At 49.2% G+C, this 23,944-nt stretch overlaps 1 protein-coding gene across 1 annotated transcript in view; it reads right to left on the bottom strand.

The window, feature by feature from the left end:
* Positions 1 to 23,944, bottom strand: part of SREBF2 (sterol regulatory element binding transcription factor 2) — a 57,407-nt gene that overhangs the window by 19,042 nt on the left and 14,421 nt on the right. The window contains exons 2-11 of the mRNA XM_040637607.1: positions 13,776 to 14,234; positions 12,904 to 13,085; positions 12,083 to 12,229; positions 10,423 to 10,644; positions 9,304 to 9,418; positions 8,908 to 9,089; positions 6,804 to 6,996; positions 5,983 to 6,164; positions 3,586 to 3,862; positions 844 to 1,013 (exon numbers count right to left, since the gene is read on the bottom strand). Of these exons, the coding sequence (XP_040493541.1) occupies positions 844 to 1,013; positions 3,586 to 3,862; positions 5,983 to 6,164; positions 6,804 to 6,996; positions 8,908 to 9,089; positions 9,304 to 9,418; positions 10,423 to 10,644; positions 12,083 to 12,229; positions 12,904 to 13,085; positions 13,776 to 14,234 (2,129 nt within the window). The remainder of the gene's footprint in view (positions 1 to 843; positions 1,014 to 3,585; positions 3,863 to 5,982; positions 6,165 to 6,803; positions 6,997 to 8,907; positions 9,090 to 9,303; positions 9,419 to 10,422; positions 10,645 to 12,082; positions 12,230 to 12,903; positions 13,086 to 13,775; positions 14,235 to 23,944) is intronic.

Here is a 23,944-nt window from a genome sequence, read left to right as displayed (position 1 = left end):
CATTTGCTGAATGAACATCTTACCTATGGCCACTGAAACAGCATTGGGACACAGAAAGTACACTGGGCTTTCCCATGCCCTCTGTCACTTAGACTAGGGTGACACACTTCAGGAAACATCCGTGTCGCCACAGGGCACGTTCCTATTCAGCTCATCAGTGCCACGACTGAGATATGGCAACAAACAGAAATGTGATCACTCCGTGCTGAACACAGCTGATGTATTCAGCAGCCTACGCAAAGCGAGCACCGAATAAAACGTCTCTTTCTGCTGGAGTAAGAGAAAGCCTGAGGTCAGCAGAAGCTGTGAACTAGTTGATAACAGGGACTATGAATTCCCAGGGCTGGCCCTATGCCGGGCACAATGCAGGCGCCTGATAATAACCATTCCGGCCCCGGGTCTGACCTGCGCTCCTCGAAGACATGCACTGTTTTCCATTTCTGGACTGAGAGTAATAGAAGATATGCAATTGCTACTTTTGTGTGAATAAAAACACCAGGAGACACGAGCAGAAAATCTCAACATTTTTATGACCACCTGAAGAGCAGAAGAGTCATATATTTAACCCCTTGAATACGGGTCACTGTTATCACTGAATCAATCTTCTTACTCCAGGCACCAAAATGTCCTCCTTATGCTTGTAAGGTCAGGAGGGGTTTTGTTTTTCTTGGGCTGCTTTGTTTAGTGCCTCAGTATCAGTGAAATGACCCACTGACTGAATTATTGACCCCTCTGGGTAGTCGGCCCCCAAAGGCAGGGCCCACACCCGTTTTTGCATCTTAGCTCCTGGCCAGGGAAGGGTGCTTTGTGCCAGTCCGCAGAAGGGAGCAGCAGGGTACTCACCGCCAGGAAGCCTAGCTTGCCCCCACACCGGGTCTTGAGCCCCATGGCGGCAGTCAGATGGATCTCGACCAACGTGCTTGGCGGGATTTTCTCTTCTGCGCATTCGGCCAGGTTCACGGCGCACAAAGCCATGTGTACGTCGGAACAAGCAGATCCCGCAGGAAGCTTCCCTGTGGCAGGCAGAAACAGACGCTGATGTTGCCAGATTCCTCCAAACCAAGCTTTTTTCTGTTTTCTCCAGTGTAATTAGAACAAGAGCACAAGGACTGAGAAAGTACTGGAAGTCTGTCATCAGATGGTCCTGGCTGGGATGCGAGGCTCTGTGACCGAGTAGCTGTGTGTTCCTTTCTACCTCACAGGTTGTTGGGGACAAGAGAAAATGCATGTCAAGTGCCTGACATGTGGCACACGGGCTGTGGAAATGGGAACAATTAAGATTGCAGGTCGTCGTACGGGACTCAGAGGTAGGCACTGCGACACTTTCCAAAACACAACCACGTTCTACTGAAACGTCCTGCATCTCCAAACACGGAGAGAGGTAATAAAAATTTAAAAACAACAAGAAAAAAAATTGATGTGAATTTATTTTCATTGTAAAAGAACGCACAGCATCTAAGCACACACCTTTTTGAGGGGGAAGTAACACGAAACAGCACTGACGTTGGACACATCTTGGGTTAGCAGGTGGAAGGCGAGGAAGGCTTCCTACGTGCTCCCATGTGAGGGCTGCAGTCATGTGCTGTGACCCTGAAGTCAGGGGCTGAAGTGCCCTTGTGCTGGCATGAGAGCCCATCAAGGCCGTGAGGCTTTCACACTGTTGCTCACTTCGGTCCTCACTACAGGGCTGGAAGGGGGCCAGGGCAAGCAAGCTCTGCTAAGGAAGCCTGCGCTTCAGGGGTGGCCCCATGTCAAAGGTCCAGACGGTGGCTGAGCCAGGCCTCCTGACCTCAGCAGCCCCGCATTCTTCCCCTGGGGCCACCCTGCCTCCCCCATCTTTCTACCAGCCCCTACACTTTGTTCTGCACAGGCATCAGGTGTCGCTCTCCCCCAGGAGACACCATCTGGCTTTCTCTCTTCAGGGGAGGGAGGGTGGAGGTCAATGAGGGGATCATGTTTTAGTCACCCGTCCTCTCAGTGCCTTGAATAAACCCAGGACCGCAGAGTGCTCAGCAAATGTGGATGGAATGAGTGATGTGAACTATCCCAGCTGGAATTCTCCAGAACATGACAGCTGGGAGGGAGTTGGTTCCATCCCCCAAGGGCACACTGAGAGGGCAGAGAAGAGCGAAGCAGGGTCCACAGACAGGGACCCTCTGCTGGAACTCTACCATGAGTCCAGGTGTTAAAACCCCATGGCTGGCCCCACGGGTCTCATCTCCCATTCATGCCACGCCTGGGGCCTGCTATGGCCCCATTTCTGGGCTGAAGCTCCCTCACCAGCGCATTTCCAACACCTTCCCGTTACATCCCACTGTTGCTTTCTGACCTTCATCGGATATCCCTGCAGCAACCTCCCTTGTTGAGCCCTCTGATTTTGCTCCCCCAACACCAAACCTCTCAGGCAGTCTTCACCTGACTCCTGCCCTTGGCCTGCCCATGATACGTGGTGGTTTTCCGGGTCCCTTAAGGGTCCCCTTCCAAAGGCCTCTCATCAGCAACCTCGGCTTTCATTCTCACTGTGGCCAAAGACCAAGTCCCCATCTCAGGCTGCGGATCCAGCACGTGCACCGCCACTCATCATTTCCCTCCAGGCCTTGCAGGCAAGCAAGCGTCCCAAACGAAACTCCTCACCTTCTCCCTGGAAACCTGCTCCTCAGCCTGTTTCCCTCACCACTGTTGGCAGCAACACCATTCCCCCCCAGACTCTCAAGCAAGATACTGGGGAACTATCCTCGCCACTCCTTTCCTGACCCTCTTCATGTCCCATAGGCCCCCAAGCCCTGTCAATCCCAGCTTCTGCTCTCCCCGCCTGTTCTCCTGCCCCTCTCATCTCCAGCTGCATTTGCTCCTATCTGGACTCCCTGATGCCAGCCTTAATCCTCCCCTCACCCACCTTCTACCTGCCATCAGAGCGGATCTGCTCGCTCCAGAATCTGATGGCGTCACCACTGTCTGAATGCCCCTCACTGCCTGGCTCCCATCACCCTCCCCTTGGCCGGCTGGCTCTAGGACTACTGAAATCTGCTTCCCAAAAGTCATCCCACTGCCTGGAAGGCACAGCCCCTTCCACGTGGCTGGCGAACTCTACCCCTCCTGTCACGCAAAGCCAAGACTTTCCAGAAAGCCCTTCTTGAAATCCTCCTCATAGTACACCCCGCCCTGCAACTGAAGCCCAATCCTTCTGCTACCTCTACCACACGAAATCATAATTCACTTGCTGACCTGCCTGCCTATTATTAGAGCAGAAGTTTGTTGAATGAAATAAATGATATTTCACTGAATCTAAGATGACATCAATTTTAAGTTTACTATTAATTTAAGTACCACCCAGGAAAAAACAGTGCCATCTCCACCATACCATCCACCGTGTAAAGGACACAGCCAAAGTATAGAGAGATTAATGCGAAAACATGTGCACCTTAAACTGATGAGCTACGGTCATGAACCATGTTTACAGCCACGGATATGGGTGGAAGGTCTGCCTGACCATTCTAGGACAGCAATGTGAAAAGGGCTTCGACCGGGGCAGAGAACTGGCAAAGGCACCTGGAGGCCAGCCGGGCAGTGGAGGCCACCCCTCACCTGTGATGTGCAGCTGGTGCAGCCTGTGATAGGCCAGGGCCGCGTCCCGGGCGCTGGCCTTGGCTTCGTCCTCGAAGCCTGCTGCGGTGGCCGGGGCGGCCCGCCGGCGCTGGAAGACCTTCTTGAGCAGCCAACGCACCAGGCGCAGCTTCTGCAGGCTGTAGCGAATCACATTCCAGGAGAGGCTGCAGGCCAGGTCCAGGCGGGAGGTGGGCAGGGCCCGGCCCAACACCGACAGGCAGGTCTGTAGGTTGGCCGCAGCAGCCGCAAAATCCCCCTAGGAAGCAGTAAGGGGTGTCACAGTCACTGGCCTTGCTGCGGCCTTTTTATTTTGCTTTATTTTATTTTTTTCAAGATTCACTTATTTATTTTAGAGAGGGGGGAGGGGCAGAGGGCGTGAGAGTCTTAAGCAGACTCTCTGCTGAACGTGGAGACACAGGGCTCGATGCAGGGCCCATCTCACAACCCTGAGACCATGACCTGAGCCGAAACCAAGAGTCAGACACCGACTGCGCCACCCAGTCACCCCTTTTTATTTTAACAAAAACTTTTACTTTCCCTTCACTTCCTAGATTGATATATCAGAGTAATACATGTTCATTAACAAGTCTGGGAAAATTCAGAAAGCAATGAAAAAGTTAAAAGAAATCACCTGTAACCTTACCCCCCAGAAAGAATGATTCATGTATTTTCTCTTGGCCTTTTTACTAAATTGGGATTGTACTGTGGTCTCTCTTTGAGCAAATGCTAGTCACAATTTTCCACAGTAGTTTTACACATAAGATGATAAAATGGATTTAAATGATGATCTTTCAGGCTTAGGTGGTCTTTTAAGCTTTTAGGTTTTCAAAGTGTGGTTCCCGGAGACCAGTAGCATCAGCCCCTGGGATCTTGTTAGAAATGCAAACTCTCGGTGCTCTAGCCCCACCCTCCCCCGCCTGCTGAATCAGAACCTCTGGGGTTGGGGCCCTCCAGGTGATTCTGTTGCCTGTTAAAGTCTGAGAACCACTGTTTTAGACAGATACCTGGCTAAACTACTATAACCAAGGATCTCGATAAACTACTGTTTGCCAACCGGAGAGGGTCTAATGGAGAGTCTATGGCCCTGTATTGAAGACAGCTTTCTCTCTCTGTTTCTCTCATTACCGGCAAACCGAAGGGAACGTCCTCTCCCGTCTCCTGTCCGGCAGTGGGCACAGCTGTATTTCTTTCCAGCATCATTACGGGAAGTGGATCGGTACGGGGGAGCACCCCTCTCCCCGCGGATGCACAGCTTCTGACACACACTGGTCCCGACGCACCTCAGCCCTGCTCCTGGCCCCTTCCCACTCCCGGGGCCCTCTCACTGTACTTCCGAGAGACATGGCTCAGACAGAGGCCGCTACAGCTCCAGCCCTCCCCACCCTGGAATCAACGTCACATCACTGCCATTCCACTTTGTATCTCAAATATTTCCTGAATCAGTCTTTCCTTTCAATTCCAGGCTCTTGCCACCTCTCATCCAGTCTATTCCAGGAGCCCCTAACTTGCTTCCGTGCCCCTTCCTGCAGCCCATTCTTCCCCCAGCTGCCACAACAACAATCGTGAAACACAGACCACACCTGCCTCCAGGATATACATCTTGGAATGCTTTTTTTTCTGGGAATGGTCCTGCTTCAAGCGGTAGGCCCTCAACAACCACACCTGTATTCCAGGAGCCACAGCCCTCGGCACGGCTGACAGCTCCAGGCTGCTCGATCAGATTCTCTCTTGTGGGCCCTGCACCCTGCAGGACAGGAGAGTCGGCCCATGGCTTCCTGCAGCTAAGGACTGTTCCGCTCTTATTCCTCAGATGTAACCTTTAACTCTTCCTTCAATGCTGTGAGTTGCCCCAGAATCCTTCCTATAAACTTTCAGCTAATTTTCCTGCTCAAAAACTTTCCTGGTTCTCCAGAGAACTGGGGAAAAAGCCCCAAATCAGTTACTAGATGAAGATCTCTCCAATTTGGGCCCGAGATACATTACCAGCTTTAGTCGTCCTCTGTCCCAGATGTATCCTACACTCCAGACATACCTGTCTACCTGCTGGTCCCCAAATACCCCATCTATTCATGACTTCTCCACCTGGAAGGTCCTCCCTGCCCCTGACCGCTCAGCTCAAGCCCCAGATTCCCTCGGCCAGAACTCGTCCCTTCTGCCCCAACTCCCATAGCACTTTACTCTTCCTGTCCTAACGCAGACTACAGATTATCTCGTGTCCATGGAATCATTTACACATAGGTGTCCTCTCCTCTGCTGCCCTGTGACTGTCAGGGGCTGGGTCCCTTCCTGCTCTTGCTGCCTACAAGCACCTACCACAGGACTTTACACCCCAGGGTATTCAAGAGAAGTCGCTGAGTTATCAGCTGCAGACCTTACCCTGGCAAGATCCAGATCTGCCTGCTTCCGGTGTCTCCAGAAGGTGACTGAGGAGCGTGAATGCGGCCGGATCACTGGCTCCCCGTGGACCAGCAGCTTCACAAAGACGCTCAGGACAATCACGCCATTTACCAGCCATAAGAGGAGCGTTGGCATCATCCAGTCAAACCAGCCCCCAGAACCTAAAGAGGAACGTCTCAGCTGAGCCCATGAGGAACGGCCTCCGAGAGCAGCCCTCGGGGACTGCAGGCCACCTTACTGACCCCCAGCATTTGACGGGTTGGAAGCCTTCTACTTCATTTTCAGAAGAAGCGTGGATAACAAGATCGCTTCATTTAATAACAATGTCTAAATGCTTTTGATAGGAATAAGACAAAACCTCAATCCACAGTATAGGCAAATCTGGGACAGTTCTGAAGCCTAAATAGGAACCCTGTAGCCCTTGCCACTATGGAGCTAGATGCCATAGCTAGGTAACAAAGATAACAAAAATCTTTGTTAGTCAAGGTGGGGTGAGACCAATGGTTTCACAATTTGGGCAAAAATATCACACCCTCCTTCAAATAGGTACACCCTCCCTTCCCATATCCCCAACCCCCGTAATAACAGCAGTGTGGGTTCCGGATTTCTTTTGTTCTTACTGACTGAACTCGGGCCCACCCTGTTACTTCCAAAATGTGACTTTTGCCAGTCCCTAGCGGGCCTGCTACAAAAGCTCTCTGGGACCCCGTGGACAAGCTGAGCAGTTTGCACACACAGGGCCTGTCTCCTGCCACAGCAGCCCACCCATGCTTGGGTTGTACGATGGGCCCTCTACCTACCTGACTCAAGCGAAAGGATGCTGCGGCCAGAGCCTGAGTATGGGTGCTGGTCAGAGCTGTGGGCCCCTCCCCACTGCAGCAGGGCAGTCAGGGGGTTAAAGGAGAGGCAGAGAAAGGTGAGGACACACAGTAGAATTCGAGAGCGGTCCACCATGCCCAGCGCTACAGGCGGAGAGTCCGGCTCATCTTTGACCTTCAAAACAGGGCCGAGAGGTTGGAATGAGTATTGTGTGGGTTTTAACAGCATTTTACTTTTATATGTATTGGAGTCCGATTGTGAGATTTCAATTCAAGACTACGAAGTCAGACAGGAAGAGAGCTACGAGGCAAGTAAGAAGCCCACAGGTCTCCAGCTGCTTCTCAAACACTGGCACACTCGTCCTGTTGCCACATGGGACAAGAACATGTTCTGAAGACCAAAGGCAGATGAGTCCTGCTTATAAAATATAGCACAAAAGAGAACATTCTGCATGCCTTTATTTTTGTGTAATTCCACAACAGGCAAGGTAATGTAATCTAAAGTGACAGAAAGCAGATGGGTAGTTGTGTGAGGCTGGAGAGGGCTGTGTGAACTACCTGCTACGGGGTATGAAGGCGCTTTGTGGGTGATGGAAACGTTCTGTATCTTCATTATAGTGATAGTTACCTAAGCATATACACTTGTTAAAACTCCTCATACTGAGCGCCAGTACTTCATGCTACTGTAAAATAGCTGTTTTACCTCATATAAATTAAACATCAATAGAACTGATTACAGATCATACAACTGGGGCGCCTGGGTGGCTGAGATGGTTAAGTGTCTGCCTTCAGCTCAGATCATGATCCCGGAGTCCTGGGATCGAGCCCTGTATTGAGGCTCCCTGCTCAGTGGGGAGCCTGCTTCTCCTTCTCCCTCTGCGCCTCTTTCCCCACCCTCCCCGCTTGTGCTCTCTCTCCCAAATAAATAAATAGAATCTAAAAACAAAAACATACAATTTCAGTATGACTCTATTTACAGGAGTTTGCCTGTTGTAAAACCATTAACACTACTTTTTTCCCCCTCCCCAGCTTACAGAGGGAGGACTGAAGGCAGAAGCCCCGCCTGCCCAGGGTGCCGTCCACAGAGAGGCTGGGAGGAAGGCTGGGACCAGATCTCCCCCGACTCCAGGTGCACACATACTACACAACTCCTTTTCAATACATTCTTTTAAGATTTTGAGAGAGAGAATGAGCAGTGGGGAGGGGCAGAGAGAGAGAGAGAGAAGCAGACTCCCTGCTGAGCAGGGAGCCTGATGCAGGGCTTGATCCCAGGACTCCGAGATTATGACCTGAGCCGAAGGCAGACACTTAAACCAACTGAGCCACCCAGGCGCCCCTCCTTTTCAATATTTTAAGGCCATCTGAAAACTTCTGATGACAGATGCCTAGCTAATTCAATGTATATATCATATGGCCTTCTGTTACCAAACACAGTCATATTTATAAAGTATTTAAAAAATAGAGCTTCGTCAGTAAAATTGAGTACACGACACTACAAACAGTTTGATCAAAAACTTAGGCTAGAAGGGAAGTTTGTGCTCTCGAAGTCAGAAATTGCCAGTAGCCTCCATGGGTTCCCAGGGCTAGATCATTAGGCTCAAGCCTCTTCTGGCTAATTCCATTAAACCACAATTGCCAGGGGCTTTCTCTGACGATTAAAGGCCGTTGGTTGGAATGTTATTTGTCAGACTGCAAACTGTAATCATTTCCAGAAGAGGACCCAGAGGCAGCCTTACCCTAAACCGACTAAACAATCTCAGAAAATGGTCTTGCCAGGCCCATTATGAGTGAGGGATGTAATGAGGCGCCTCTGGCAACTCCGAGCGCCCACATGACAGCTGCTATGGGTCCCCGTTCTGGATTTGGCCCTTATTCCTCTCAGATGGGCTCTTTCGGCAAGGATCAGTTCAATTGGACTACATTGAACCAGTTAAGTGGCTTTTATGGGGGGACGCGGTAGGAATTCCTATTCTCCATCCCTGGTCCTCTCAACACCTGGCCTGGCCGCCTACCGGCAGCTTCTCCACAGTTAAGTTAGGAGAGATGGGAGAGACTCCAGGGATCAGAGCATTTCAAACGCTCATACCTTTGCATCATCCAACAAAGGGCTTCCTGGTTCGGAGTCGATGGAGTAGGGGGAGAAGCCAGCCTGGGACCCTGAGTCAGAGGCCGGAGGGGACATCAGAAGGACATTCTGATTAAAGTCATCGATCTTTAGCTCCACGTCATTGTCCACCAGGCTGCCTAGGTCGATGCCCTTCAGGAGCTCTGCAAAGAAAACCGCGTCTGGCAAACGGTGTGTTTCTACAGAGCCCCCCGCCTGGGTGCCTGGGTCAGGGCTGGGCTGGGTGAGGGGCCCACGGTCCACGCTCCTGTTTCACCCCTGAAGGCACCTTGTACACATCAGTGGGCCCTTCCCAGGGCCCAGCACAGGACTTCTGCAACCAGGTCTGATAACCCTTCGTTCAATGAGCGCACTCACTGTTTTTCTGATTTGCCAGCTTCAGCACCATGTTCTCCTGGCGCAGTTTATGATTGACCTGCTGCAAGTATTTGATGTAGTCAATGGCCTTCCTCAGGACGCCAGACTTGTGCATCTGGGAAGGAAGACGGGTGAAAACACAGTGGCATCACTGCAGGCTGCACAGTGAGAGGGTTGAGGCCCAGAGCCCGTGTGGTGAAAACATGCCTCCAGGCTGAGATGCTGGCTGGCTCACTGGTTAGCTGTGCTACCCAGGACATGTTACTCAGAATCTCTGAACCTCACTTTCCTCGTCCTTAAAATGGGGTTAACGATGATATATGAACCATAGGCTTGAAGTGAGGGCAAAATGAAATAACACATATACAGAGAGAAGCCCCCTCTCCCAAGTCTGGTGCATAGTGACACTTGATAAATAAATATTAGCTAGTACTCCTCTTTCTCATAATAATCCTAGAACCAAAACAAACTTTAAAGAAAGCAAATGACAAAAAACCAGTGCATTGTTGGATAGCTATTTAAGGAAAGTTCTATTAGCACATTTCAGATCTACAGGCAACAAGGAAAATAAAGTTTTATTTTCTTTCAAAATAGAGATGATGAAGATAAACAGGTAACAGGTTAAAAAAAAAAATCTATGTGACAAAAGACACATTCACTGAAATACCCGAAATAATGAACAATCTATTCCGTTTGCTGTTGGTTAAAGACCCAGTCTCCATTTTCTCTCTTCCCTAAAAGGTGAACACTCCTAACCACCCATGAACACAATTAAACATATGCCGGCAACGCCACCAGCTGACTCCAAGGTACACACAGTCCTGCACCTGGCCGCCAGTGAGCCGGAGGCATCCCTCTGCCCATGCTACTGGGATCCGTGATCACTACAGAACAGAGTCAAAGGTCCAGGTAGGTGGCTGCCTTACCAACCCCCAGCCGTTCCCTTATGTTGGTTAATATTTTATAATCTTGAAAAAAAACCTAAGATGTTTTAATAAGAAAGCACCTCTAACCAGCTTATGTTCACTCACTTGGACCTGGGCTTTCCTATATTCCTACAGCAAAGACAGGTAGAGGGGAGATGGTGGCATGTGAAACACCACGGTGCTTGGCACCCACCTTGGCATCTGTGCCCATGACCAGGTCCTTCAACTCGATGATTTTGTCATTGATAGAGGAGCGATACCGCTTCTCGATGATGTTGTGTGTCGTCCGCCTCTCTCCTTCTTTGGGGGGCTCCAGCTGCTTGACGCCCCCAGGTACCTGCTTAATGGGCACTTTCTCTTGCCCCATCATCACAGGCATTGTGGTCAAAATGGTCCCATTGCTGCCCACCAGAGTCTAGAACAGGCACAGACACAGGGCAGAATTTCCCCTGGTTAGTCTGGGTACAGCAATCCCAGAACACTAACCTGCTGGCCTTGGCTGTCCGGCGTGGCCTGGTCTGACACCCTTCGTGGCTGAATCAAGTCGGGCCCCACAAAGCCTCAGGAGCCCCGGTACCCGAGTTACTATGCCCCCTTCAGAACCACTGTCAACAAATCACACCACAATGGGATTAACGTGGGTAAGTATGTTGTAACCTTTGATCTAAGGTACCCGAAACAAGTCAGATGATTTCTGCTTTGCTGGCAAACCGGGAGCCACCTCTGAGCTCGCATACAATGTACCGTATTATTCTGGCCCCAAGGAAAGCTTCCTCCTGGTGCAGGATACATCTTTTCCTCTCACGTGACAGTGGAGTCATTTGCTGTATTTCCTTCTATAACTTGGCCATCAAAAGGCACAAGGGCAGAACTGACAGAGCCGTTCCATTAGATAAAGAGGCCAACTGTAGAGGCTCCCCCTTTTCTCAACTCTGCTTCCTCCTCTCCGTTTCTATTTTTACTAATTGTAGTTTTATTTCCTTCAATAAATGGCCTCAATATCCAAATGGCCACTGAGCTTCATTAATCAATAAGAAATAATTCCCAAATAAAAAAAACACACATTTTAACTGTACAGCTTGATCCATTTTTACGTATGGCTATCACGTGTGTGACCAAGATAACCCAGACCAAGACACAGACCATTTCTATCCCCTTAGAAAGTTCTCTGTGCCTCTTCCCAGTTCCACCTGCCCCTTCCCCCTCTTGTGATCACTGCTCTGACCTCTATCACCACAGCTTAGTTTTGCCTCTTCTCAAACTTCACATAAATGGCATCCTCAGCATGAACTCTTTCATGACAGGCATCTTTTGCTCAACATACTACTTCGGAGGTTCAGCAGTTGTATGTATCAACAGTTCTTTTTGGACATGTGGGTTGTTTCCAGTTCTTGGCTCTTACGAATAAAGCTTACTTTCAAATTCTGATCACCTTTTACTCTATCAGACTCTCTTGCCATAAGATGCTGAAGCAGCTGCCACCCTGCTGCCCCAGGGTGGGGGCCTTCCATGTCCCTCACCTTGCAGCCCCTCCCTGCCTGGTGGGCCTAGGGTCCTTCCGAAGCCAAACTTCCATCAGTAGGACCTAAGAACCGCTGCCCAGGAACTGGGGATCCTCTGCTATTCCTCTTTCCTCCCTCAAAGTCCCCAGTACTCCCACATAACATGCATTGATGGCACTTCTTACGAGGAAAAAAAAACCCTGAAAGGGGGTGATATTTGCAACCTGACACATCCCATAGTGGTTCTACACCTACCCACTCTGCAGAGGTTTTGTTAACATCTCTGCGGCCTAACACCGCCAAGAAAGGAGGGGGTGGAGGGAGGAGAGCAGGGAGGAGGGCGGCTCTTACTGGTACTTGAAGGGCAGCTGTCTGGATGGGGGTGGTGAGGGCGGTGAGGGCTGGGTTCTGGACTGCGGCCATGACAGGGCTGCCATCTGTCTTTAGTGTGGTCAAAACAAGGGAATCTGTCTTGATGATCTGAGGCTGTACCAGGACCTGGATGGAGAACGGAGAAAAGGAAAAAGGAAGGCAGTGTTATTTTTCTATTTTGCCTTAGCTTCTTACTACACAGACTCCCTCCAGGAAGGAATGAAAAAAATTACAATTTTCCTAAAACTGAGAACACAACTTAATGACAGGGTTGAGAGGAGGAGTATAGCTAAAAGGTCTTGGGTTTTAAGGTTGGAAGGCTTTGAGAAGAGCAATGCCAGGGCCTGGCAGAGGCCGTGTGGGGGGAGAGAGGACAGGAAGGAGGTCTGATTCTAGACAAACTCAGGAAAGCCAGGAACATGGCTGAGAAGCAGAAAGGAAAAACCTGGACTTTTTTTCCCCAAAGATAAATGACCTTGTTAGTGAGAAACTACAGTCCACTATAATACGTGACTTAAAAACATTCTGGCACACCTCTTTCGAGTTTCATGCCCGTCCTACGTGTAAATCTAATAATCCATCTACACTGACCGAGTCTGCGTGAAGGCCGGTGTACACCGAGGTGGTCTCAGCCAGGGCTCCACACCCAGCTCATGGGGGCCTCGCGGGGCCCAGGCACCCCAAACGCTGCTCCCTGACACGCTGCTGCTGGTCCTTCTGAGTACGCGGACCACATCTTCGACCGAAGACCAGCCCCCAGCCCCCACCAGTGCCTCCCCGAATCCTCGGCAGCCACCTACCGGGACCTGCTGCACCTGGGGGGCAGCAACTGTCTGCACCGTGGCCGGGGCGAGGGTCTGCAGTGTGCCATTGGCCGTCTGAGTCAGCACCCGCTGGGCCTGCACTGTCTGCACCTGCTGCTGGATGGTGACGGGCTGCACCTGGGAGGATGTCACTAGGCTTTGGACTTGAGGCTGAAGGACTTGGGAGAAGAGGAGGGAAAAGTCACATGGACGTGGAATGCATTCTGTCACTGTAGCTGCACTATCTCAGCTTTTTGCTTTGCTGCCTCTTCGCAGACCCTAAACCCTCAGAAGCCCACTGAAGACCTGTCAGATCCTTTGAACCTCAGAGTATCCCGCCCAGGGCTCCCGGCCGCAAAGGCCCTGGGTGTAACACACCACGGAAAGTCACTCACTCACTCAGCACACCGAGGGCCCACTGCGAGGCCTGCGGTAGGGAGCTGCAGCACCTGCTCTGAGTCATATTCTCTGGAGTGGCTGCACAGGAGACGTTGGCTGAATGAGTGGTTCTCAAACCATCGGTGCCAAGATCTGGCTGGTGTTTGGGGAAGTCTCTGGACTCATTTTATTCAAGCCTCTAGCTCTAGTTACCAGCGTGGCCCTGTGTCTACTCTGCTTGTTAGACTTTTCGACCAAGTATCCTCGAAGCAGGCACAAGAGATACTGGGGTATCTGAAGAGGCAGAGTGTGAATTGTTCCTGTACCACCATCCTTGCTGCCAGTGACCCAAAACTCATTCGGACAAGGACCAAACTGATCGACTCTGTCATCCCCAAAGAGGGCAGAACCGTTTACCTCAGAAGCATCTGCAAACTGGCACAGAAACTTTTGAACCAACCAATCACCACCCTATCTGACCTCTGAATCACCTTGAAAGCTGGTGGCGGCGTTCTGGTATATCAGAGGCTGCTGGATGATCCTCGTAGGCGGAGCGGTGCTGAACGTCGGCGTGATCATCACCGTCTGCTGCTGCAGCTGGGCCGGGGGCTGGGGCTGGGGCTGGGGGCGGGGCTGAAGAACAGGAGTTGCCCGCGGGGGGGTGGGCACCGTGGTGGGGGGAACCTTGACCTGCAGGGCTGGAGCCTGGGGGGAGGCAGCCGAGGGAGAGAAGGCAGGTAAAGGGACCTGGCTGAAGGATCGCTGCTGCTGCATAGACGGGTCCCCTGCTCCGCCCCCGCCATTGCTGCTGCCGCCACCGCCACCGCCGCCGCTGCCGCCGCTGCCACCACCACTGCCTCCGCCCCCGCCGCCGGGGAAGGAGCTACACAGCTGCTCTGAGAATAAGTCAGGGAACTCTCCGACTTGATTGCTGACAAACTGCAGCATCTCTGTGAATAAACAAAAAGGAGTAATTCTATTGCCATCCAAAATATCTATTAACTTTCAAATTTGCTTAAGAAACGGAGGCATGCAAATCAAAAGGCATTCCTGCGACCATAGCAGACATGGGTCAGGAGACCCTCACCAACCTCGCAGGAGGTGAAGCACCTGGGCTCAGACCGCCAACCGAGGGACGATGGGAGAGGCCTTCATTTCTTTGATGTTCTCTCTCCCCACCTACCTCCAGGCCCTTTCTACCAAATTTCCTGATAGCATCAGGCCCAACAGGAGCCACCTCTGTGCTAAGTGAGTATTGCTTTTGGAGGTTACTGCTGGTCTCATTTTACAATTGGGGATCCTGGGGCGGAAAGTGGGGAGTCGCTGTCCTAAGGCTTTTGAGCTCAGCAGCCTCAGGTGTGAGGCCACCTCCAGTTTCAGCACTGCTGCCCAGGACAGTGCAGGAGTCAGGAGGGTCTGGCTGCAAAGTTGTGTGAGACCCTAATCCGCTCTCACCCCAGGCAGCCTTCTCTCCTCATCATAGGTAGGCCCTGGGCCTTCTCTCCAAAGAGGACACTGGCTTGGGCACTGTTGGTACCCTCAGGAACATTCAGGGATGATGAAGTTGATGGCCTCCAAGTCATGGAACTTTAGGGGTGGAGTGGATGGAAAGATCATAATTGAAGTCCAGAACGGGGTAATAACTTGGCCAAGGTCCTACAGCTCATCACGACACAGTGAGGATTAGAACCAGCTCTCTGCCTCCCAGCTTCATGTTCTTTCATTGCACCACAGCCAGAAGCCTAGGGCAGAGCAACCCCGGCCTGGACTCCATGCTCTGGAGGGCCCACTCTGGCCCTCCTCAGGCTGGGCCCCTTCTCTCTGAGCAACGAGTCTGTGGGACCAAGGGGATGTGTCCACCCGGAGACCAAGGCCCCCTTCCAGATTATGTTCCAAGTACCTGGGGCCCCTAAGTTCCCAGCTCAAAGGGCTTCAAGCCTGCCTCAAGGGCCTCTTCCCCTAGTTCATCCTCCCCGAATTTTACCAAAACACAACTTAATCCACAACTAAAACTCATCTCTCATGACTCCTGCTCCCCAAAGGGCTGGTCCCCATTAGAAGTCTGGGGCCTCGGCTTTGTCGAAGCAATTTTCAGATCTATGGCTCTTCACATTGCTTCCATTCCCTCCCCTTTCCTCTTCAATACATTCCCAAGAAGCTACTGTTTGTTCCTGAACTGTATACCCTCCTCTCTAAACATTCAAGGCCACACAATACTCTGACTTAGCTACCAAAATACCCCAAACCAAAAAAAAAAAACCAACCCAAAAAACCCACCACCTCTTTTTATTCCCCCAAACCTCCACCAGCAAGTCCCTCCCACCCTCCCAGGGTGCGTGTGTGTGTGCGCGCGCGCGCACACGCGTGCGCCAGGAGTGAGGTCTGGGCTATGAAGAGTCTTATGTTAGGCAAGCAGAAAGCTACCGGGGGTTTCTAGGGTAACCATATAGGGCGACTGAAGCTTAGCAGTTCAGTACTTCCAGCGTTCTATCAGTTCAACCTGCTGGCAAAACAGCATCTTGTACGATTAAAGATTACACTGACTGTGTAGTGGTTTATTTACCAACACCTCAACACTCTGTGTCCCCTCGACACTCAGCCTGCTGTGTGTGGGAAGGAGAAATGGGCACATTGCCACGGATACTGTAACTGGTACCAACCAATTCCAATTCCTTGTACATGATTAAACTAAGAAATGTCCTTAAACTCAGCACAAAATTTAAACAAAACACACTTTACTGCTGACACAGTTCAAGAACAATACAAGATTTATAAAAGTTTTAAGGAAATGCTTAAGAGAAACCTAATAATCTGTTGAGCTTTCCAGAATTCCCATAAAATTCTTACTCTGGGGAATCAACACGGAGGCTTGCTTTGTGAGCCAAAAGAACATCACTCCCCGATTGACTGTTTTAATCCATGGAAAGCTAAGAAGGGCACAAGGCACTAGAGGCCAGAGGCCTGGTAGGCAGGCACAGGCTTTGGTACTAGCTGGGTTTCAAGACGCCGCCTACCCAGCTGTGTGAATGTGGGCAAGTCACCTCTCTACACCCTGGTTTCCTCACCGCAAAAGGCTGCCTTAAGAATACTCAGCTTCTTTGTTGTGAGGATTGATAAATAATTTGTGCAAAGTGCTTGGCGAGAGGCAGACCCTTATGAAGATCCCTGTTGGTGTAATTCCAGAGAGCCTAGGGCCCGGGCACTTGGCTCCACTTATCTCATCTGGTTGAGTGTTCTCCAAAACCTTTCATGGAGAAAGACACGGCTGGCACGGTGAAGTAACCTGCAGAGGTCACAAGGCTTGTTCACAAAGCAGGTTAAGAGTGTGTAGGCAGATGGATGCGACGGCTTAAATTAAAAAAAATAAATCCTTTTCAACCCACACACGACAAGCTCCAGTGGTGTTATCTGCAGCCAGGCAGATAGGCACTGGGCTGAGTGGCGCAGAGGGACCCCTTAAGACCAAGCATCTGAGGGAAGAAGTAATGGGAAGAGGCTCTTTGAGCCCCTGCTCCAGCAGGGCATGCGGGGCCTTCCCGGGACCCCATCTGGTCTGCAGTGACAGAGAAGGGGAGGCCCCGCCAGCCGGAACGAGGCCTGGAGAACCAAGGCGCCGAAAGCCCACCCCGGGTGCAGTTTTGCTCTAAAGATCCACGCTGCACCCCGTGGGAGCAACCTAATGTCTCGTGTTCCCTGCTCCAATCACTGGAGTGCCGCAATTACACTGGCTTTCATTTCCGCTGAGAGCCATGAAACCCAGAAAACAGAGGCCTGGAAGAAGGCACAGGTTTTATGGGGCTTTGAAAATGAAATTCCAGATCCTGCACGATAAGCTGTGGTCCTTAGAGTGGAAGGCCAGACTTGGGCCCCCTGGGAGCTAGGTAGGCCACCCCTAGGCCTGCAAACCGTAGCTTACCTGCAGGGGTGCTCCTGGCAGTTACCTTTCCCCAACAAGCCACAGTCCCACTTTTTAGCTGCTTAAGAGTCAGGGGTAAGTTTGCTTAATAAAGTAAGCTGGGCCCCAAGAAACTACATGTGGCTTCTGGTCTCCTTAAAAGCTCAAGCTCGTAACCAAAATCAGAGGCTGTGGCTGTCACCTGTGCATTGCAACCAGTCCAGAGTCTCATCCAAAGAGACCCCAAGTTCCCGTGCGTGGGTTCTCACGCGCTTCATGGGGCTTGCAGCCTGGAGGTAACATCAAGTACTTTGCTTGGCCCAGCGAGCAGCATCTACCTGAGAGTAAGGTGACCCGAAATCTGGGGTAGATTAATTTTGGTCAGGAACACACAGTCTAAAGCCCCAAATGAGGTAACACAATCTCCAAACCGCATAGTCACCAGCCAACAGTCCTTTAGTGGGCATGTGCTACCTAGCCCAGGTAGGTGCTAAGAGGACGATTTTACAAAGGTCATTTATTCTTCTTATATTTTGTATTTGTTACCACCTTGTGTTAGATAGTGTTTTAAAATAACTTGCCTTTTTAAAATCATAAAAGTCACACTCACTATAGAAAAAATTTAGAAAAAAGTTAAATGAAAAAAAAAAACCAAACCAGCAATTCCACCTCCCTGAGACATCGACCGTCAATGTTTTGAGGTGTCCTTCCTAAGAGCAAGGCTTGCTTGTACACACAAGCACGCACGTGTGTGAGAACGCTTTTACAAAAGTGGGATCACACCGAAGGTGATTTTGTACCCTGCTCCCTTTATTTAGTAAAACATGAAAAGCATTCTGTGCCAACCACTATGGATGTAACAGCGTCCTTTGTGAGAGCCCCGCAGGACTGTATCGTAGCACACTGTCCTGACACACTAAAATTTAACCACTTACTGACGACAAACGGCTGTTCTCAATTTTTTAGCATTAACAACTCTTTTTTTTTTTTTTTAAGATTTATTTATTTAGGAGAGAGAGGGAGCACAAGTGGGAGGGGCAGAAGGAGAGGGACACAGAGTCTCAAGCAGCGCAGAGCCCGGCGTGGGGCTCAATCTCACAACCCTGAGATCATGACCTGAGCCAAAAGCAAGAGTTGGACGCTTAACCGACTGCGCCACCCAGGTGCCCCAGCGTTAACAACTCTTACAAAGATCTTTTCCCACCGATCTGATGATTGGGATAAACTTCGAGAAACTGATGGCTGGGTCAAAGGACAGGTATGTGCTTTGGGGAGGCTATAACAGTCTATGCTTCTGCCAGCATTTCCCCACATCTGTTTCTGTCATTCAGACAGTGGGGAAAGAATGCCATCAAACTGTTTCAGCTTGCTTGAATGAGCGCTAAATGAGGTTGGATGTCTCCCTGCCAATTTTATTGGCCATTTTTATTTCTTCCTTTGTAAATTGCCTGCTCTCGACCTTTGTGCATTTTTCTATTGGGCTATTTGTCTCTTTCGACCGATTTGAAAAAAACTCATATACTATGGGTATTTCCTTCTTATATATGTGCAGATATCTGCCACACTGTTATTTGTTTTTATTTAAGTATGGAGGACATACAATCCACTTTATTTTTCTTTTAATTTGTTGAGAAAAAAGAGGGGCACCTGGGTGGCTCAGTCGGTTAAGTGTCTGCCTTCAGGCTCAGGTCATGATCTCAGGGTCCTGGGATTGAGCCCCCCTCCCCCCCAAATCAGACTCCCTGCTCAGTGGGGAGTCTGTTCCTCCCTCTCCTTCTGTTCCTCCCCCTTTTCGTGCCCCTCCCTCCCCCCCCCCCGCGCCTATGTACTTGCTCTCTTATCTCTCTCAAATAAATAAATAAAATCTTTTAAAAAACAAATTGGCTGAGAAAAAAGAATGGCATGGTGATTAAGTTATCATGCCCTAGCCCTACAACTTGGGGTAAGTTTTACTTCTCTGGGCCACAGTTTTCTCATCTATTAATTGGGGCTGGAATTACACCTACCTCGCAGGGATGCTGCGAGAGAGTTTTGCATGGACTCTAAAGTGCAGCGCCTGGCTTTACTACTCAGTAGTGGCTAGTGCGTGGTATGCGTGTTATTTGTGGTAGGTCTTTTTGACAGTTTTGCCTGGACTCTTGTTTTGAAAATTTGAATTTGTTCCAATGCATTTGGCTATATTAGGGAATAATTTGGGCATATCATGAATTTTGTGTTTACTTATGCATGAGAGAAGCACTAGGAAATGCAAAAACGTACCCAGCTGAAACGAGCCACACGGGGTACAGAAAACGAGTGCAGCTGCACACCTCAAACAGCCATCAGCTACGCCAGGTCACTGCACGTGTTATGAACCATAACCATCCACAGCTGGGTCAGAACTTTCCATTGGACTGCAGGCTGCCCTCCGTCCATCCCCTCACAGAAACTCAGAAGCTGTAACTTCTAACGCCCACTTCCACTAGCAAACCTCAGGTCTTTTTTAAGGTAAGGGGCCCTATTTGTTGTGGTATTTCTGTATTTCTTACCCACTGAATATCTGTAAAACTGAGCTGCTTAGGTTTTTAGCTTTTAGTCTTTTTATTACCTCTTTTTTTGGTCACCTCTGAAGATTTTGAGCGTTGTGACCCAAATCCCACATCCCCCACAAGCCCTATAGTTTGCATGACATGATTGTGCTCAGGGCGGTGATTTTTAGGAATGGGTACATTGCACGACAGCAGAACTGACTATACACAGATGCTAATACTGTGTAATGAAATGACATGGTTTTTGTGTTACACTGAAAAAGTCCCTCATCCCCACGATTATAAGGATATTCACTTAAACTTGCTTCACTTAGTGCTGTTCATTTAATCCTGCACGTTAGACCTGCCCAAACGGCGTAAGAACACAGAATAAGGGTGGTATGTGATGTTTGTAGGCTGCTGGGAATCAGATGAACCACAACAGTGAGCGAGAGGGACAAACACAAAAGTTAATTCCCAACAAGTATGCTTCTTAAGAAATAAGTATCCTGGGGCGCCTGGGTGGCACAGCGGTTGAGCGTCTGCCTTCGGCTCAGGGCGTGATCCCGGCGTTCCGGGATCGAGCCCCACATCGGGCTCCTCCACTATGAGCCTGCTTCTTCCTCTCCCACTCCCCCTGCTTGTGTTCCCTCTCTCGCTGGCTGTCTCTATCTCTGTCAAATAAATAAATAAAATCTTTAAAAAAAAAAGAAATATCCTGCATTCAAGCTGATGATCCTATTTTCCCTCCTAGGATGTTTTTTTCTAAAAATTAAAAATAAAATGTAGACTAGTATCAAACCTGAGGGTCAGCAGTGAGACCACCATTTTGCTATCTGTAATCACCCCTGCTTTCTCAGGACCTGAAACATTAGTCACCCAGAAGAGCAGTTCAGAAGCTGGGCTATCAACTACACCCTTCGATGCAGAAACCCTGAAATGCAAGAATATAAGGAACATAGCGACAATTTTAACAGGCAGATGGGTGCCTGAAGTCACTCCAAACACCAGGGGGCACCTTTGCTAAGAAGCTCATGGGACAGCATCATGTACTTCAAGGGAATTCTGGGTCACCTTCTTGGGGGACAGGGAGGCTGGAGCAGGGCTGAATGACACAGGATGGCAAACTAGTGACTCAGGCATCTTGTATTTTAGGCAAGGGATGAGTAAACTCTTTTTACTGGCAAAGAAACCACAAAGGAAAATTGGGCAGGGAGGTGGGGGTTCTCAAACGCTTGTGTTACATAACACACACAAATGTATCACTGCATATATCAAATATTACATAATGAAATAAAACAGTTGAAAATTAAGAGAAAAAGCAAGCACAAAGGAAAGCGAAAGTCCTTCTCAAATGGTATTCTGGTCTGCTCTGCTTGGCTCTCTCTCCCTACCTGCCCGGCTGGGTGTTCGGGGCAGTCCCAGAGAGTCCCAGCTGGGCTGACCAGTCCTGACTTCTCTAACACGGCAGGGCAGAGCAGCTCTGTTTCACCCAGGAGAATGATCTTCAGCACCACCTTCAATTGCTCTTTCTGTTTCTTTCCTCGGCCAGAAGTTTACTTCTGGCAGGTCTCCTTTCATGCTGTCAGAGTTCTCCTTGCTCAACTTCCATACTCTGCCTTGATTTCAAGCGCAACCTCCTACCCAGTAACAATTGTCTTCTTTGAGTATCTTGTTGGTCCAACAGTCTTTCAAATCAAATCAAATCCCTTAAACACAAGCCTCAAAGCTTCCTACCGATTGCTCCCTCCTACTCCAAGGGATTTCACTTCCCACTCACCTTAGCTCATCATCCACCTGGGGAAAATACCCACATCCTTTTTTTGCACAGGCCTTTGGCGGGGTTAGGGAGGGGAGCCTTCTCTGGGACTGCCATGCCTCACCTTTTCTGCTCTTTACCACCCTCTTGCTGTCTGAATTTCACAATTCCATTTCAAAACTTACAATTACTCTCGACCAGGACTCTTCTCTACCACAGATCCAGCCATCTTTGAGCTCTTGAACCCAACTGTGATTTATTTGTTAAGAAAAATTAAGGGGAGCCTGGGGGGCTCAGTCGGTTAAGCACCCGACTCTCGATTTCAGCTCAGGTCTCGGGGTGGTGAAATCGAGCCCCGGCTGTGCCTCCTTATGATTCTCTGTCGCTGCCCCCCCCGCAACTGCCCTTGTGCACACTCTCTTAAAAAAAAAAAAAAAAAAAAAAAAGGAAAAACGGAAAATCATCTGAAACTTGAAAATAAGCGCCCCCCACCGCCCCGCAAAAAGGTAGTCATGTCTAACCATGACTATATAAAGGGCATCTGATGCTCTGTGGAAACATAAACTTGTTTGACTTTCTATATACCACAGATTAGGCCCACATTCTGTAAAGTCAGATGTTCATCTAGAGAAAACTGAAAAGCTGCAAATGATTTAGAAAAAGATAAACTCCAAGGCTTTATTTTTATTGCCCTGTAGGACATTAACCCGTTTTGCATCTAAATTTGCCATCTTATTCCTGCATCCTTTTTTTAGCCTACGTAAATATCAGTTTCGTACACTCTCCTTCAGTCCACCTTTGTCATCTTGATGGTTTTCTCATTAATAATGTTAATAAATCTCTGATACGTGCTGAGGATATATTAGTGTAAGAGTAGGTTTTTAACATTTAAAAATTTTTACTTTGCCACATCACATGTGAGTTATGTTTTTAAGTGCTTTTTAAATATTTATGCTTCACAAGTGCATGGACAAAATCTTCCCCTCCCCTATACCTCTCCAAGCACCAACCACTCTAGCGGTTTAAAAACTGGCATCAATTCACTGAAATCCTCCCCAAAGCAACTTTGATGCAATCTGTAAAAATGGTAATTATGCTTTCTGCACCAAAACTGGAAGGGACATATCACCACCTCACAATGGGACAAGATATTTTTGAAATCCAGGTTATCCTGGAAAATCTGGACAAATCTGCAATTTCTGTAAAGCTTCTACTTTTGGTGAAGTGGGTATGTAAATGCAAAAGGATTTAAATGTGTGGAGCACCCACTGTGTGCTGGCCTACAGAGATGATAAAAAAGAAAAAAAAAAACTTGACCTCAATGAGTTAGTGAAAGTGACATAATCACAGCAGCAAGGAGGACACAGGGAAGGTGCAGGTGGAACAGCTTCCCGAGGGAGCTAGACTGAAGGCTGATGGGCACCCAAAGTGAATTCTAGGCCCAGGGAATCTCATAAGCCAAGGCTTGGAGGCACAGAGCTAGCATGGTGGGCTGCTGAAAGGAATGGGCAACTGGTAGGGCACCAGGCTGGGCAGGTAGTCAGGGTCAAATCATGCCAGGTTCTAGAGCTCATGCTGATGAACTCGGTCTTTCTCCCTTTTTTTTTTTTTTAAGATTTTATTTATTTATTTGACAGAGAAAGAGACAGCCAGTGAGAGAGGGAACACAAGCAGGGGGAGTGGGAGAGGAAGAAGCAGGCTCCCAGTGGAGGAACCTGATGCGGGGCTCGATCCCATAACGCCGGGATCATGCCCTGAGCCAAAGGCAGACGCTTAACGACTGAGCCACCCAGGCGCCCCGGTCTTTCTCCTTATTAAAGAAGGAAACGCCATAGCAAATCGTCCAACAATGCTCTAGGAAGGGGAGCTTCTCTGGCTCAGTGGTTGCTCATGCTGGTTTGTACAGGGGGGCTGCTGGCCTCCCCAGAAACCCATGACATCATGAACGCATTAAGTATCATTCTGAGCACAAACTTAAGACCGAATTCTGACTTGAGAGGATATCAGAATAGCTGAAACAAAAACTTGGGATAACTTCATCAATTGATGAAGAGAATCTGAAAATTGATTCAGGAAAAAAGTTCTGGTTATACACAAGGTTCTAGAAAATGGTCCATACTGGGAAACAGGCCACCTCCAAGGGCTATGTGAAGGAAGTGTGGCAAAGAATCATAATAAGGGAGAAAAGCAGGATGTCAAAAAGCTAAACTAAGAACTAACTAGAAGGCCAAACAGAAAGGGGATTCCCAAGTATAAATTCAAAGAGAACTGGCTATCAGATTAGCAATGCCAGGCCATGAATCTAGCAATGCAATTGCCGTGTTGCCTTTGGAAAAGAAATCTCCTGGAGACTCAGTTTCTTGTAGATTTGGGAATGATCCAAACTCTGATATATGTATATATATCACATACACACACCCGTATGTGTGTATATATATATACACACACATATACGTTTTATAAATATATATTCATGTTCATATACATATGAATACATCC

This window comes from Ursus maritimus, unplaced genomic scaffold (assembly GCF_017311325.1).
Source record: "Ursus maritimus isolate PB19 unplaced genomic scaffold, ASM1731132v1 scaffold_21, whole genome shotgun sequence".
NCBI classification, from domain to species: Eukaryota; Metazoa; Chordata; class Mammalia; order Carnivora; family Ursidae; genus Ursus; species Ursus maritimus.
The sequence above is the reverse complement of the archived record's forward strand: the minus strand, read 5'-3'. Positions and strand labels throughout refer to the sequence as shown.